The sequence below is a fragment of the Entelurus aequoreus genome, linkage group LG03 (assembly GCF_033978785.1).
Source record: "Entelurus aequoreus isolate RoL-2023_Sb linkage group LG03, RoL_Eaeq_v1.1, whole genome shotgun sequence".
Classification (NCBI taxonomy): domain Eukaryota; kingdom Metazoa; phylum Chordata; class Actinopteri; order Syngnathiformes; family Syngnathidae; genus Entelurus; species Entelurus aequoreus.
In genome coordinates, this window is record NC_084733.1 from 47,559,727 (window position 1) to 47,575,806 (window position 16,080).

At 44.3% G+C, this 16,080-nt stretch overlaps 1 protein-coding gene across 1 annotated transcript in view; it reads left to right on the top strand.

Moving 5' to 3' along the window:
- plcb2 (phospholipase C, beta 2) overlaps nucleotides 1–16,080 on the top strand; it is a 107,668-nt gene that overhangs the window by 25,280 nt on the left and 66,308 nt on the right. Inside the window, exons 19-26 of the mRNA XM_062041976.1 lie at nucleotides 6,714–6,878; nucleotides 6,957–7,056; nucleotides 7,164–7,268; nucleotides 8,020–8,084; nucleotides 8,747–8,825; nucleotides 8,907–9,230; nucleotides 9,528–9,711; nucleotides 10,007–10,151. Coding sequence (XP_061897960.1) covers nucleotides 6,714–6,878; nucleotides 6,957–7,056; nucleotides 7,164–7,268; nucleotides 8,020–8,084; nucleotides 8,747–8,825; nucleotides 8,907–9,230; nucleotides 9,528–9,711; nucleotides 10,007–10,151 — 1,167 coding nt within the window. The remainder of the gene's footprint in view (nucleotides 1–6,713; nucleotides 6,879–6,956; nucleotides 7,057–7,163; nucleotides 7,269–8,019; nucleotides 8,085–8,746; nucleotides 8,826–8,906; nucleotides 9,231–9,527; nucleotides 9,712–10,006; nucleotides 10,152–16,080) is intronic.

Genomic DNA, 16,080 nt, shown 5'->3' on the forward strand with positions numbered 1-16,080 from the left:
GTGGAATTTCCCATTCTTGCTTGATGCCGGGGGTCTCCGTTGTGGTATTTTAGGCTTCATAATGCGCCACACAGTTTCAATGGGAGACAGGTCTGGACGTTGATGTAACACGTGGCTTGGCATTGTCTTGCTGAAATAAGCAGGGACGTCCATGGTGACGTTGCTTGGATGGCAACATATGTTGCTCCAAAACCTGTATGTACCTTTCAGCCTTAATGTCGTCTTCACAGATGTGTAAGTTACCCATGTCTTGGGCACTAATACACCCCCATACCATCACAGATGCTGGCTTTTACACTTTGCGCCTATAACAATCCGGATGGTTCTTTTCCTCTTTGGTCCGGAGGACACGACGTCCACAGTTTCCAAAAACAATTTGAAATGTGGACTCGTCAGACCACAGAACACTTTTCCACTTTGTATCAGTCCATCTTAGATGAGCTCAGGCTCAGCGAAGCCGACAGCGTTTCTGGGTGTTGTTAATAAACGGTTTTCGCCTTGCATAGGAGAGTTTTAACTTGCACTTACAGATGTAGCGACCAACTGTAGTTCCTGACAGTGGGTTTCTGAAGTGTTCCTGAGCCCGTGTGGCGATATCCTTTACACACTGATGTCGCTTGTTGATGCAGTACAGCCTGAGGGATCGAAGGTCACAGGCTTAGCTGCTTACGTGCAGTGATTTCTCCAGATTCTCTGAACCCTTTGATTATATTACGGACAGTAGATGTTGAAATCCCTAAATTCCTTGCAATAGCTGGTTGAGAAAGGTTTTTCTTAAACTGTTCAACAATTTGCTCACGCATTTGTTGACAAAGTGGTGACCCTCGCCTTGTGAATGACTGAGCATTTCATGGAATCTACTTTTATACCCAATCATGGCACCCACCTGTTCCCAATTTGCCTGTTCACCTGTGGGATGTTCCAAATAAGTGTTTGATGAGCATTCCTCAACTTTATCAGTATTTATTGCCACCTTTCCCAACTTCTTTGTCACGTGTTGCTGGCATCAAATTCTAAAGTTAATGATTATTTGAAAAAAAAAAAGTATCAGTTTGAACATCAAATATGTTGTCTTTGTAGCATATTCAACTGAATATGGGTTGAAAATGATTTGCAAATCATTGTATTCCGTTTATATTTACATGTAACACAATTTCCCAACTCATATGGAAACGGGTTTTGTATGTAAATACCGTAGGGAGTGTTGTAGTTCGTGTTGAATGGTGGCGTCCAATTCAAGACAGAAGAGGCAAGGAAGTCAGAGGTCCAAGCGTTGTCGTGGAGCAGGAAAGAGACGTCCAAAGTCCAAGATTGTCGGTGGATCAGAGGAGGCAATCTGGGTCCAGGGGGAAAACAGCAGCGGAGGTGCGCAGCAGAAGCTGAATACACGGGACTGTGGGGGAAATGAGAGGCGACAAAGGATCAGGACGAGACACGAGGAAAACAAGCAAACAAGAGACCGCAGGTGGGAAGTCAGAGACGTGAGGCTTACTGTGAACAGGGCTACGTTCCGACGAGGAGAAGTCAGCGGCGAGGCTCTTCATCCTGTCGTCTGTAATCACTGTCAGGTGCGTTGATTGAAGAATGCCTCCGGCTGCGGCGGCATGTGGGCGCGTTCTGCGCAGCGAGCGCGGGGGCGTGTCTGGAGGAGCTCACAGTGGAACAACTAGGTGCTCCCGCAGAAGAGGGAGAAACGGACTGCACGTGCGCCGTAACATGCCCCCCCCCCCCCCCCCCCCCTCCTTATGCGAGGCCCCCGATGAGCGCCGAAGAGCTCCTGGATTGGCCCGATAGAATTCCTCCAGAAGAGATGGGTCAGCAAGGTAGGAGGCAGGAATCCAAGACCTATCCTCAGGCCCATAACCCTCCCAATCAACTAAACAAACTAACCCCCTACCTTGCCGACGGACCCCGAGGATTTCCTTAACTGTCCACACAGGGTCACCGTTGTCCAAAATCCTGGGAGGGGGTGGGAGGTGGGGTGGTCGGGAGAAGAGAGTGGAGAGTTAACAACAGGCTTAATTTGAGAAACATGGACCACCGGGTGTCGTTTAACTGAGGGGGGAGAGAAAGTTTTACTGCTACTGGATTAATTATGGCCTCTATATTGTATGGACCTACAAACCGGGGTGCGAGTTTACGGGATGGTACCTCAAGATGTAGATCCTTGGCCCGTAGTAGAACCTGTTGACCCGGATAGTATGCGGGGGCCGGAATGTGTCGTTGGTTAGCACTGTGGCACATCCTCTCGGAAGCCTTAAGCAGTGAAGCCCGGGCGGTTTTCCAGACTTGATGGCATCTTTTGATGTGTTTACGGGAAGAGGGAACCACAGCTTCAATCTCCTGTTGGGGAAACATAGGTGGCTGGTAACCTAAGGAACATTCGAAAGGTGACAACCCGGTAGCCGAACTCTTCAAGGAATTATAGGCAAACTCGACCCATGGCAGAAACTTGCGAGGATGGTTGTCTGGCGGATATGCAACTTAGCATAGTTTCGACACTTTGGTTGGCTCTTTCTGCTTGACCGTTGCTTTGAGGATGGTAACCAGAGGTAAGACTGACCGTGGCCCCAATTCCCTTGCAGAAGTTCCGCCACACCCGGGATGTGAACTGAGTGCCACGGTCCGAGACGATGTCCACAGGAATGCCATGTTGTCTGACTATGTGGGTAGTGAGAAGATCAGCAGTCTCGGAAGAAGATGGAAGTTTTGGTAGAGGGATGAAGTATGCTGCTTTTGAAAAACGGTCAATTATGGTGAGTATAAAGTTAAAGTTAAAGTACCAATGATCGTCACATACACTCTAGGTGTGGCGAAATAATTCTCTGCATTTGACCCATCACCCTTGATCACCCCCTGGGAGGTGAGGGAAGCAGTGGGCAGAAGCGGTGGCCGCGCCCGGGAATAATTTTTGGTGATTTAACCCCCAATTCCAACCCTTGATGCTGAGTGCCAAGCAGGGAGGTAATGGGTCCCATTTGTATAGTCTTTGGTATGACTCGGCCGGGGTTTGAACTCACAACCTACCGTTCTCAGGGCGATATATAGTGGTGTTACCTTGGGAAGGGGGAAAACCAGTGATGAAGTCCAGAGAGATGTGTGACCAAGGGCGACTGGGAACTGGAAGAGGACACAGCAGTCCTGCTGGCGGTCTGTGGGATGGCTTATTACGGGCACAAGTGCTACATGCGGCGATGAACTCACGAGTATCATTGGCCATGGGTGGCCACCAGAACCGCCGGCGGATGAAAGAAAGGGTATGCTGAAATCCCGGATGGCAGGTGAAGACACTGGAATGTCCCCAGTCCAGAACCCGAGGTCGTAGCTTGCGAGGAACGAAGAGTCTGTTGGGAGGTCCCCCCGGACTAACCTTCAGGGCCTCCTTGACCAAACCTTCAACTTCCCATGTGACCATGCCGATAATTCTAGAGGGAGGAAGGATAGTCTCCTCTGGGGTGTCGCAGGTGGTCTCCACCGAGAACTAACGGGAGAGGGCATCAGCCTTGGTATTACGTGAGCCAGGTCTGAAAGAGAGGATATAGTCAAAATGACTAAAAAACTGAGACCATCGGGCCTGTCTGTCATTGAGTCTCTTGGCTGACCGGACATGCAGAAGATTACGATGGTTCGTGAGGACTTGAAACTGGTGCTTGACCCCTCTAACCAATGTCTCCATTCCCTCAAAGCCTCATGGACAGCGAGCAACTCCCGATTACCAGCGTCATAGTTGCGTTCAGCCGGGGATAAGCGTCTTGAGAAGAAGGCACATGGATGGATCTTGTTGTCCTGCTTGGAGCGTTGAGAGAGGACTGCCCCAATACCGGAATCGGATGCGTCCACCTCAACGATGAATGGGCAGTCAGGGTCGGGGTACACGAGGATGGGTGCGGAGGCGAAACTCCTCTTGAGGCACCAAAATGCCATTCCTGCTTCTCGGTTCCACTGAAAAGGTATGTCCCTTCTCAATGACAAAACCCAGGAAATCAAACGGATGAGGAGTGAAACTCACATTTCTCAGCCTTGACGAAGAGACGGTTTTCCAGTAAGCGTTGTAGGACGAGACGGACGTGTTTTTGATGTTCCTGTGGGTCTTTGGAGAAGATCAGAATGTCGTCCAGGTAAACAACTTCAAAACGATTTATCATGTCTCTGAGGATGTCGTTAACGAGGGCCTGGAAAACTGCGGGAGCCATGGTCAGTCCAAAAGGCATTACCCTATATTCAAAATGGCCCAGGTGAGTATTGAATGCAGTTTGCCATTCGTCTCCCTCTCTGATGCGTACCAGATGATAGGCGTTGCGTAGATCTAGTTTGGTGAAGATGGTGGCAGGAGTGAGAGGTTCGAAGGAGGAATTGAGTAGGGGTAAAGGATACATATTCTTGATGGTGATGCAGTTGAGTTGACGGTAATCGATACAGGGTCGGAGGGATCCATCCTTCTTGCTGACAAAAAAAAAACAGCGGCCACAGGGGATTTGGATGGTCTGATTATCCCCAAGGCAAGGGACTCGGAGATGTAGTCCCTCATGGTTTGTTTCTCAGGAAGGGACAGGCTATATAAACGGCTGAACGGAAGGACTGCGTTGGGGATTAGGTCGATAGCGCAATCGTATGGTCTGGGAGGAGGTAGAGACATAGCTTGTTCCTTGCTGAAAACTGCGGCCAAGTCATGATATATCTTCGGAACTAGGGAGAGGTCAACTGGGGGTGTAACTGGTCTAGGCTTTTCAGGGTGTACCACTGCTGACCGGAGACAGTTAGCATGGCAGTGGTTGTTCCAGGCCAGTATCTTGCCAGTAGACCAGGAAATCTGGGGATTATGTTGACTCAACCAAGATCGTCCTCCAGGGTGGAAAATCGGGTCTGATGTTGTCGAAGTACAGACTGGATGGCAGACAGGTCAGTAGGAGGGGAAGTACAGGCTAGAGGACCGGCTGGGGACTTTGTTGTGTCGTCTGATTCCATCTTGGTCGTTACATACTGTTAAGACTGGTACGGGGGAAGGAGACGGCACAACAGCAGAAGCTCCAACTCAACGTATTTATTGAGTGCTTAAAGGCCTACTGAAACCCACTACTACCGACCACGCAGTCCGATATATATATCAATGATGAAATCTTAACATTGCAACACATGCAAATACGGCCGGGTTAACTTATAAAGTGCAATTTTAAATTTCCCGCCACACTTCCGGTTGAAAACGTCTAGATATGATGACATATGCCCGTGACGTCAATGGTTGATACGGAAGTATTTGGACCCATTGAATCCAATACAAAAAAGCTCTGTTTTCATCCCAAAATTCCACAGTATTCTGGACATCTGTGTTGGTGAATCTTTTGCAATTTGTTTAATGAACAATGGAGACTGCAAAGAAGAAAGCTGTAGGTGCAATCGGTGTATTAGCGGCGGACTACAGCAACACAACCAGGAGGACTTTGAGGTGGATAGCAGACGCGCTACCGTGAATACAGCTTTGGCTTCCAAACATTTGATCGCTTGCCCGTACGTGCGTGTCGTTATGTGCATGTCACATACGTAACTTTGGGGAAATATATGTTTCTTGCCGACTCTGATGGCGGCCGGGGTGTCGTCGAAAGCTACAACGTCCTTCACCGCCGCTGTCCCGTAGCTAAGTTAGCTTCAATGCCGTCGTTAGCAACAGCATTGTTAAGCTTCGCCAAGCTGGAAATTATTAACCGTGTATTTACATGTCCATGGTTTAATAGTATTGTTGATCTTCTGTCTATCCTTCCAGTCAGGGGTTTATTTATTTTGTTTCTATCTGCATTTGAGCCCGATGCTATCACGTTAGCTCAGTAGCTAAAGAGCTTCGCCGATGTATTGTCGTGGAGACAAAAGTCACTGTGAATGTCCATTTCGCGTTCTCGACTCTCATTTTCAAGAGGATATAATATCCGAGGTGGTTTAAAATACAAATCCGTGATCCACAATAGAAAAAGGAGAAAGTGTGGAATCCAATGAACCCTTGTACCTAAGTTACGGTCAGAGCGAAAAAAGATACGTCCTGCACTGCCTCTCTAGTCCTTCACTCTCACTTTCCTCATCCACAAATCTTTTATCCTCGCTCAAATTAATGGGGTAATCGTCGCTTTCTCGGTCCGAATCTCTCTCGCTGCATTGTAAACAATAGTAAAATGTGAGGAGTCCTTCCTCCGGTGACGTCACGCTACTTCCGGTATAGGCAAGGCTTTTTTTTATCAGCGACCAAAAGTTGCGAACTTTATCGTCGTTGTTCTCTACTAAATCCTTTCAGCAAAAATATGGCAATATCGCGAAATGATCAAGTATGACAAAAAGAATGGATCTGCTATCCCCGTTTAAATAAAAACATTTCATTTCAGTAGGCCTTTAATGTATACGTGTGTTTGAATGTAAAGCTATGTGCAGGAATTAACATATGTAAATACCGTAGGGAGTGTTGTAGTGCGTGTTGAATGGTGGCGTCCAATTCAAGACGGAAGAGGCAAGGAAGTCCGAGGTCCAAGCAGTGTCGTGGGGCAGTAGAGAGACGTCCAAAGTCCAAGCAGGGTGTCGGTGGATCAGGGGAGGCAATCTGGATCCAGGGGGAAACACCCAATTGTAGAAAATTAATTTTTCCAATTGCATTTGGCATCTTGCAAAGAAAGGAAAAACTCCTAAACCTGCTCACAAACAAACAATCACAAAAAAGTATCGTGTCTCATCACCAGATCTATTCAGGACAGTTTCTGTCGGACAAGAACGTGAGAACAGGAGTTGAGGTGGAGGTCATCGGGCTGCCAGGAGACCCCAAGAAGAAATATCGCACCAAGTGGTCCACAACACCTAACTCCATTAACCCAGTGTGGAATGAGGAGCCTTTTGTCTTTGAAAAGGTGCGTGTTTGACCTCCAAAAATATTATTGCATGCAAAAAATGTTATTGTTACTGTTGCTAAAATGTTTTTGTGATAGATTCTCCTCCCAGAAAAGGCCAGTCTGAGAATGGTAGTAAATGATGAAAATGGCAAATTCATTGGACACAGAATCATTCCACTTGATGCCATTCAGTCAGGTTTGTTAAAAAAAAGATGTGGAATCATGAATCCTCATTGTAATTTATATAACTGAAAACAGGAATGGAGCATTTAATGCTAACTTGCTGAGGTGTGTGCCCTGCAGGCTTCCATCACATCTGTCTGCGTAGTGAGAGCAACATGCCGCTCACAATGCCCGCCCTTTTTGTGTACATTGAGGTCAAGGACTACATCCCTGCTGCTTTTGCAGGTGTGTGGCTTTTTTAGTGTCCTTTGTGATGGATGTGCTTGGTACTAGACCTGCAAAAGTACTATTTAAATAGAATTGCTAAATATTGATGAGTATTTTTTTACTTTATCCACAAAGCTGCATCACAAACAAACACTTCTATTTTACATAAGGAGGCACTATGCACTCTTGTTAGTTAGCATGACATCAACGGCCAACACTTCCTCCTGCACTCTCCCTGTTACCCAGCAGCCTCACTGGCCAGTGCAGCAGAGCCAACTTGCCCTGGGCGGTGCACTGGCAATCATTATCAGTTGGCAGGAGAAGCGATTGCATGAATTAATCTGCTTTTCTTTTAAATTATCTTTATTACGTGCACAAATTTAGGAGTGAGTGAGTATGTTTTTGACTTCATGGATTATTATTGTCCCCCCACGTGCTTCTGGGACCTTTCATGAAAAACGACAGAAAGACCTTTAAAAGTTTGAAACAACTAAGAGCCTAGTTATAATAATCAAATAATATGAATAATAATAGTAAGAATAAACAGTGCACTGTCTTTAAAACAAAAACATGCGTGTCTGTGTGTGTGTGTGTGTCAGCGTGTGTGCGTGTACGCGCGTGTGTGTGTGTGTGTGTGTGTGCGTGTGTGTGTGTGTGTGCGCTTGCACAAAGTCTCACAATCTCAATTTTAAGCAAGAAAATCTTATCCGCATCCTTTACTTTAGCCATTGAAAGCCCATCTTGAAATTCATGTGTATTTGTGTTTTAGATTTCACAGATGCTTTATTCAATCCAACAAAGGGCGCAGAAAAAACTTCAAGGATGCTGAAAGAGGTAAAAAAAAAAAAGTGCTCTTAATTACTGACCCTAACTGTATAGCATAATTGCATTTTTAAAGTAATTATTCATCCTGGTGAAAATAAAGCAACATTATATATATATATATATATATATATATATATATATATATATATATATATATATATATATATATATATATATATATATATATATATATATATATATATAGTATATATATAATTATTATTATATATATAGTTAATTATACACTAGTTAGGTGTGATGGTGAAATATTCTTTATAATTGTGTTTTTGTGTATTTGTGTCTATTTACTTTTTGTAATTGTGTCCCTTTAATTGATGTAATTGTATTCCTTTACTTTTTGTAATTGTGTATCTTTCCTTTTTTTAATAGTGTTCCTTTACTTTTTGTCATTGTGTTCCTTTGCTTCATGTAACTCTGTCCCTTTAGTTTTCATGTAATTGTGTATCTTTACTTTTTGCGATTGTGTCTCTACTTTTTTTAAAAGTGTTCCTGTACTTTTTGTAATTGTGTTTCTTTACTTTTTGTATTGTGTTGCTTTACTTTTAGTAATGATATCCTTTTACTTTTTGGAAGTGTGTTACTTTACTTTTTGTCATAATGTCCTTTTGCTTTTTGTAATTGTGTTCCTTTACTTTTTTGTGCCCATGCAGTCCTCCACAGACTACATCTCTCCTTATGAGTTGCCTTTTGTTGCCCAAACTAAAGTGACGAGTGCAAGAGAACCAACATGTAAAACATTAAATATTGTAGTTTCTTATATTTGTAGTAGGCCCTGACTGCTTGCTGATGTTTTGAATGCATATCCCTCAGTTGAAATTCCGCTCTCTAAACCAAACACACCCATTGAAGAGAGTTGCCCACCATCCCATGATGATGCTCCAGCTGAGGTGAATGCCGAAGACACTGCAGAAGACTGCATGCCAGAGACTCCCCAACCTGAAGACCTCCCTCCAGTTGTTGCACCTGAACCAGGGAGTGTCACAAATGAGACACTTCCAGGTGCTCCTGCAGAGGTTGCTGTTGAGGAGGAGCCTGAGGACACCACCAAAGACCGAGAGGAGTCGAGCTCTGACTCAGACGATACACCAGTTGAAAAGGAGGTTCAAGGAGAGTCTACTGTGTTAAGTCTGTCAGGTTAGTCAAATAAATCATCTTTAGCGTGAAGCAGACTTCGACTTAGACAAACTTTAATGATCCACAAGGGAAATTGTTCAACACAGTAGCTCAGTTACAATGATGGAAAGTGTAAGGATGAAAAGGACAATGCAGGTATAAATAGACTAAATATAGCGATATAAAATATAACATATTAAGATATAAAGATAACTGCTCTAAATTCAGCAATCCAGTTTATTCCCAGCAAGAGTTCAACTAATGTCTGATTTAGTTGAATACATTAATTCTAATGTGCCTTCTGACCTTATGCTGCAGAATGTTCCACTGTGACCACAGCAGAACTAACACAGCACAGGAGCTACTTGAAGATCATCAAGCATCAGGAGAAAGAGATGAAAGAAATAGAAAAGAAGTACAAGAGAAAAGTGGAAAATCTGACCCAGAAATACTCGGATGTTTTCAAGGCTTGCAAGAAAAAGTCCTCGTTGAAAAAAAAAGAGTGAGTGGATTCATTATTTGTCTGTCTCATACTCCCAGACGCTGTCCTTCAGGTCATAGTGGAATTTGACAGCCTTGTTGTTGTTTTGATCTGTGTCATTAATAGAGAAGAGTGGCCGGCATATCTCTGTTAATGTGTTTTGCTAGCTCAGAGCTACAGTAAATTAAATATGCTGCTGCGCTGATTTGTGTTTTCTCGGTAAAAAAAAAAGTGTGTGTATTGCTTGGTAGAGGGTTTCCTGTAAGTACATGACTTAATGAACATTTTTGTATATTGGCTGATTTGTTCTGTGCAGAACTTACCTGGTTGGAGGAAGCACGACGGACTACGGCACAAAAACGGTGCAGGAACACAAGCAAAACATACAATCTGAGCTGCACACTTTGTGGATGGAACATTGCGATCAGCTGAGGACGAAGAAAGAGCAAAGTGCAACAGAGGTTGGTTTGAATGGGAAAATGACATCAGCTGTTGACTGCAGTCACTCAAGCACTTAAAGGCTGATTTCATACTTGTGGCTCTAGACCGAGGGTCGGCAACATTTTAATATGGTTTCTGTAGGAGGACAAACATGACACAGACCTCCCTAATTGTTATAAATCACACTGTTTATATTAAACATGCTTCAGTGATTCGAGTATTTGGCGAGCGCCGTTTTGTCCTACTAATTTTGGCGGTCCTTGAACTCACTGTAGTTTGTTTACATGTATAACTTTCTCCGACTTACTAGGACGTGTTTTATGCCACTTCTTTTTCTGTCTCATTTTGTCCACCAAACTTTTAACGTTGTGTGTGAATGCACAAAGGTGAGTTTTGTTGATGTTGACTTGTGTGGAGTGCTAATCAGCAGAGGTGTGGACTAGGACTCGAGTCAGACTCGAGTCATGAATTTGATGACTTTAGACTCGACTTGACAAAATGTAAAGAGACTTGCAACTCGACTTAGACTTTAACATCAATGACTTGTGACTTCACTTGGACTTGAGCCTTTTGACTTGACATGACTTGCTACTTTCCCCAAAACCCAAAGCTTAAAAAGTTATTTGGGAGCGCTCCATATTTTTCATTTCCTTCGTCTGTGTCTATCAGCGTGTTGTTCCTGTCAGCGTGTGTGCTGTCAGTACAACAGCCAATCAAATTAGATGTACGTTGTTTTCGTCACACAGCATTCATCCAATCAAATTGCAGGAGAACCAATGAGACGAGTTGTCAAACAACGCGCTAGTGAGAAAAAATTATGCCAAAGTTGGTTTCGTTCGGGTATAAAAACTACGACTTGGTCAACAAAAAACGAATTGCCGGATGCAAATCACGCTGTTCGAATATTACAGACGAAGACGCAACAACTTCCAACTTCGTTCGACATTTGAAGTTGCACAAAGAAGGGTAAGTTTTGAATGTAAGCTAACGTTTATTGGCTAAGTAACGTAACTTTTATTTGCTGTGTAGTTAAATGAGTGAGGCTGTAAACTCACTGCTAACGTTATAACCATAGACATCTTATAAGTAGACTCAGCATGGAGCGCTACTGCCTACTGGTGCAGACGAGACGCGGGGCCGCCATCTTGGAGTGGTGATCCGCTCCACTCAGTGCAATTCATTTGGCAGGAGCAATGAACTGTCAGCAAATTTAATTCATTTTACCTCACTGAATACCACTGATTTTCACGCGCTTTTTTGTCATACGTGTAGCTATGATAACGGACACATGTTTTGGCATGTTTTATTATTCATAGTTTGCTTAACAGTAATATAATATTCTTATACGCTATAAGTGACCAGACGTCCGAGATCAAAACTGGGAATATAATCCCAGAGAAGGGGGAAAAAAACGGTCAGCTATTTTTAAATTGAAGAAACAATATGATTAGGTTATATATACATGCGTATATCCTACATAAACAATGTATGAATATATTAGATATCTATATATCTTATAGACTGTATCTCTGTTGCTGGAACAGCAGAGAGTTTATTCTGTCTTGACACTTTGTATTGATATTTTGTATTACATTCTTCCCTTAAATGATCATGTTTACAGTGATTGTTATATATGTATTTTTTATGTATGTCGCTTTGGATAAAAGCGTCTGCCAAATACTTAAACATATATAAACACCTTACAGTCTTTATATCAGCTAAAACCACCAATCTGTTTCACTGGATTCAGAATAAAACCAAATTCTGTCTTACCCAACAATGTTAGTATTGGAATATTGTTACTTGAAGACTTATTCCTGGTTACAATTATACTGTTAAGAAAGTATTGTCTTATACTTTGCCAAAAATGAGAATGCATCATAATCAGTGGCGGCTGGTGAATTTTGTTTTAGGTGGGGCTGAAAGTTTGTAAACCAAACCCCTGTAGGGGGTCATCCTCCCCCAGAAGATTTCTTTGTGATTTTCACATACAAATATTGAAGATCTTTGCTCCTTCTCAACTCTGTGGTAATATTATTTTCACAAAATACAACCAATAGTACGTTAATGTTAAATCTTACTTGTGAAAAGTAATCCCCCGATTCCTATTTTCAACAGTCCGCTCATTTGAGTAGGAAAACGCTGAACACCAGCCAGGCATCTTTGTTTTCTACCTGTCAACTGTCGGTTTAGGCTGCTCACCGGCTCCTCATCACCACTTCAAGATGGAGGCCAAATTGCCAATGATGCATCTACTTATAAGATGTCTATGGTTATAACGTCATTGCAAACACGGCAATCTGTTGCGTCTACTGCAGTTCGCTATCTTATTCATACTTTTTGTCAAGCGATTTTTTTCATGCAGGGTTGCATGAGGTGCCTACTCATAACGTTATGTTAGTCAATGTATCACACACAGTAACGTAACGTTAGACGGCGGTCAGCAGCACCGCGTTATTTAGCCACCTACAAAAAAACAAACCTAGTCAAATAAATGTTAGTTAAAATGTATACTATATTAAGCATATGTGTACATATTGCATAAGGCCTTGACATCTAAAAAGTACATCTCTGTTCATTGTTATGTTCATGTATTTATGTTTTTCATGTGTCGCACACATCAACACACATACAGTATGAGATAAAGTAAGAACATAATAGAAACTGCTGTGGAACTAGTTACAATGCAATATGCCATGGAAATACAATGTTAACACTTTTGTACAAATAAGTACAGTTGCACTTGTTTTTTAAAATGTGTTCTGTAAAGGAACAAAAATGACTGTTTAATAGTGCTATTATGAAGTGCAATGTCAGCACTATTTTTGTTCCTGCAATTTCAAATGCACTTGTTTTAATAAATAAATACAGCGTTTTAAAAGCATACACAATCTGTGTAAATATATTAGTCTGTGGTTAAAAGGACTTGAAAGGACTCGAAACTCAAAATGCAGGACTTGGGACTTGACTTGAGACTTTCCAGTCTTGACTTTGGACTTGACTCGGGACTTGCCTGTCTTGACTCGGGACTTGACTCGAGACTTGAGGGCAAAGACTTGAGACTTACTTGTGACTTGCAAAGCAATGACTTGGTCCCACCTCTGCTAATCAGGCATATTTGGTCACTGCATTAATGCAAGCTAATCGATGCTAACATGCTATTTAGGCTAGCTATATGTACATATTGCATCATTATGCCTCATTTGTAGGTATATTTGAGGTCATTTAGTTTCCTTTAAGTCCTCTTAATTCAATTTATATCTCATGACTCACTATCTGTATGTAATATGGCTTTTCATTTTTTGCGGCTCCAGACAGATTTGTTTTTGTATTTTTGGTACAATATGGCTCTTTCAACATTTTGGGTTGCCGACCCCTGCTCTAGACCAACAATGAAACTATATATTTTTGATTAGCTGTTTTTTTTTTTTGCAGGAAATAAATATATACAGTATTAGAAATTAGATTCGTGGCTCTTTGAGGGGAGCCGGATCTTGAGGAAAAAGCCGTTCAAAAGACTGGCTCGTTATTATACATTTAGTTTTTTTAAATTAAGGAAACAATCACGAGTAGTAGTCACAGTACAAGATAAGATGTGGATCAGAATAATTTAAATTTACACACATATCACTCTATTGGTGGGATTTTTTCTGAAATATCATTTTATCTTTGTTGTGTTTCATTGTAAACATTCCCTAAGGTGGTGCCGTATATCCATTTCATAGTGACATCACCATTTTCAATTTTCCCTCACCTAAAAACATTTTAGCACAAGAGTATTCTAACATTACAGAAACAATTGTTTTGTCCGTGAGGGGTGGAAGGAGACGACACCACCAAGGAACTCAGGTTACCAGGTTTATTGTAACCTTTGATGATTGTGTGGGAGGTGTATGCTACTCTATGTGTTGGTTGCAGGACTAAGTGTGAAATTAGCCATGTAAATATTACAAGAGGATGTTGTACATGCATGATGGATGACATCTTCGTCAGTCCAAGAGGGTAGGCACAAGGGAAGTCCGGGGACAGGCAGGAGGTCAAGGGTAGAAGAGAAGCGACAAAGTCCGAGTCCAGGCAAGGGGTCAATGATCGAGGGAGGCAGTCCAATATCCGGATAGAGGTCGAGGTACAGCGCTCGAGCACACGGGACAAGGCGGGCACTGCGAGGAAGACAAGGGACATGAGTCAAAAAGACAAAAGGACACTAAGAACAAGGAGGCGAGGACAACAAGAGGGAAGCCAGAGACGTGAATGCTTACTACAAAGAGTTAACGACGTTCCAGTGTAGGTTCCAAGGAGTGACTGGTCTTTATGCTGTCCTCCTGATTGCTGCCAGGTGCGCAGATAGCTGACAGTCTGCAGCTGCGGCGAAGCGTGGGCGTGAGGCGTGAGGCGCGTGCGGGGGCGTGTCCTGGCATACTGCCAGACAGAGTGTGGGATCTTGCTGTGGGAGGATTTTGGGTTCGAAGCCGCGCCGTGACAGTACCCCACTCCTTAGGTGAGGCACCCGACGAGCATCTGAGGGTCCCCGGGTTGGCGTGGTAGAAGTCCTCCAGAAGAGAGGGGTCGGCAAGGTAGGAGGCCGGCACCCATGATCTGTCCTCCGGTCCGTATCCCTCCCAGTCGACCAGGTATACCAGCCCCCTACCCTGTCGACGGACCCTGAGGATCTTCTTTATCGTCCAGACCGGGTCGCCGTCATCCAGAAACCTAGGGGGGGCGGGGTAGAGGTAGGGGGAGATAGAGCGCTCTCCGCCACCGGCTTTATTTGGGACACGTGGACCACAGGATGTCGCCTGATCGAGGGTGGGAGAGCCAATTTAACAGAAACCGGGTTGATTATGGAAATGATGGGAAAAGGGCCAACAAAACGGGGTGCTAATTTCTTGGACGGTACCTGGAGGCTGAGGTCCTTAGCAAGTAACAGGACCTTTTGTCCTGGCTGGTAGGAAGGGGCCGGGATGCGGTGTTTGTTGGCGCTGCGACACATCCTCTCAGATGCCCTCACTAGAGCCGTACGGGCGGCTCTCCACACCCTCTGACACCTCCTGATGTGGGGCCTGGTAGAAGGTACCCCAATCTCGAGTTCCTGCTGGGGAAACCTGGGGGGTTGATAGCCAAAAGAATACTCAAAGGGGGACATACCGGTGGCGAAGCTCTTCATCGCGTTGTAGGAGTACTCTACCCATGGGATGAACTTGTTCCAGGACGTGGGCTGACGTTGGGCAACGCAGCGAAGCATGGACTCCAAGCTCTGGTTGGCTCTTTCGGCCTGTCCATTGCTTTGGGGGTGGTATCCAGAGGTGAGGCTGACCAAGGCCCCGATCCCCTTACAAAATGCTCTCCATACCTTAGAGGTAAACTGGGGGCCCCAGTCAGATATGACGTCCATGGGAACCCCGTGTTGTTTAACGACGTGCAAAGTGAGGAGGTCCGCCGTCTCGGAGGAGGAAGGCAGCTTGCGGAGAGGTACGAAGTGAGCTGCCTTAGAATAACGGTCGACAATGGTGAGTATGGTGTTGTTACCTCTCGAGAAGGGGAAACCAGTGACAAAGTCCAAGGCTATGTGCGACCATGGGCGAGCAGGAATCGGCAGTGGGCGTAGTAGGCCAGCCGGTGGTCGGTGCGACGGTTTTGCGGTCACAAGTGGAACAAGCAGTGATAAACTCTCGTGTGTCGGCAGCCAAGGATGGCCACCAAAACCGTCTTCGGATAAACGATAAGGTTCGTTGGAACCTAGGATGGCAGGAAAACAGACTGGAGTGTGCCCAATCCAGGACCTAGGACCGAAGTTCACGGTGATCGAACAGCTTGCCTGGCGGTCCGCCCCCAGGTCCTGGACGAGCCTGCAGAGCCTTCTTCACCTGGTCCTCAACTCTCAAGGTTACCATTCCCACAATACGAGTTGGTGGCAGAATGGTCTCAGGGGTAGGCGGATATGCATTGTCC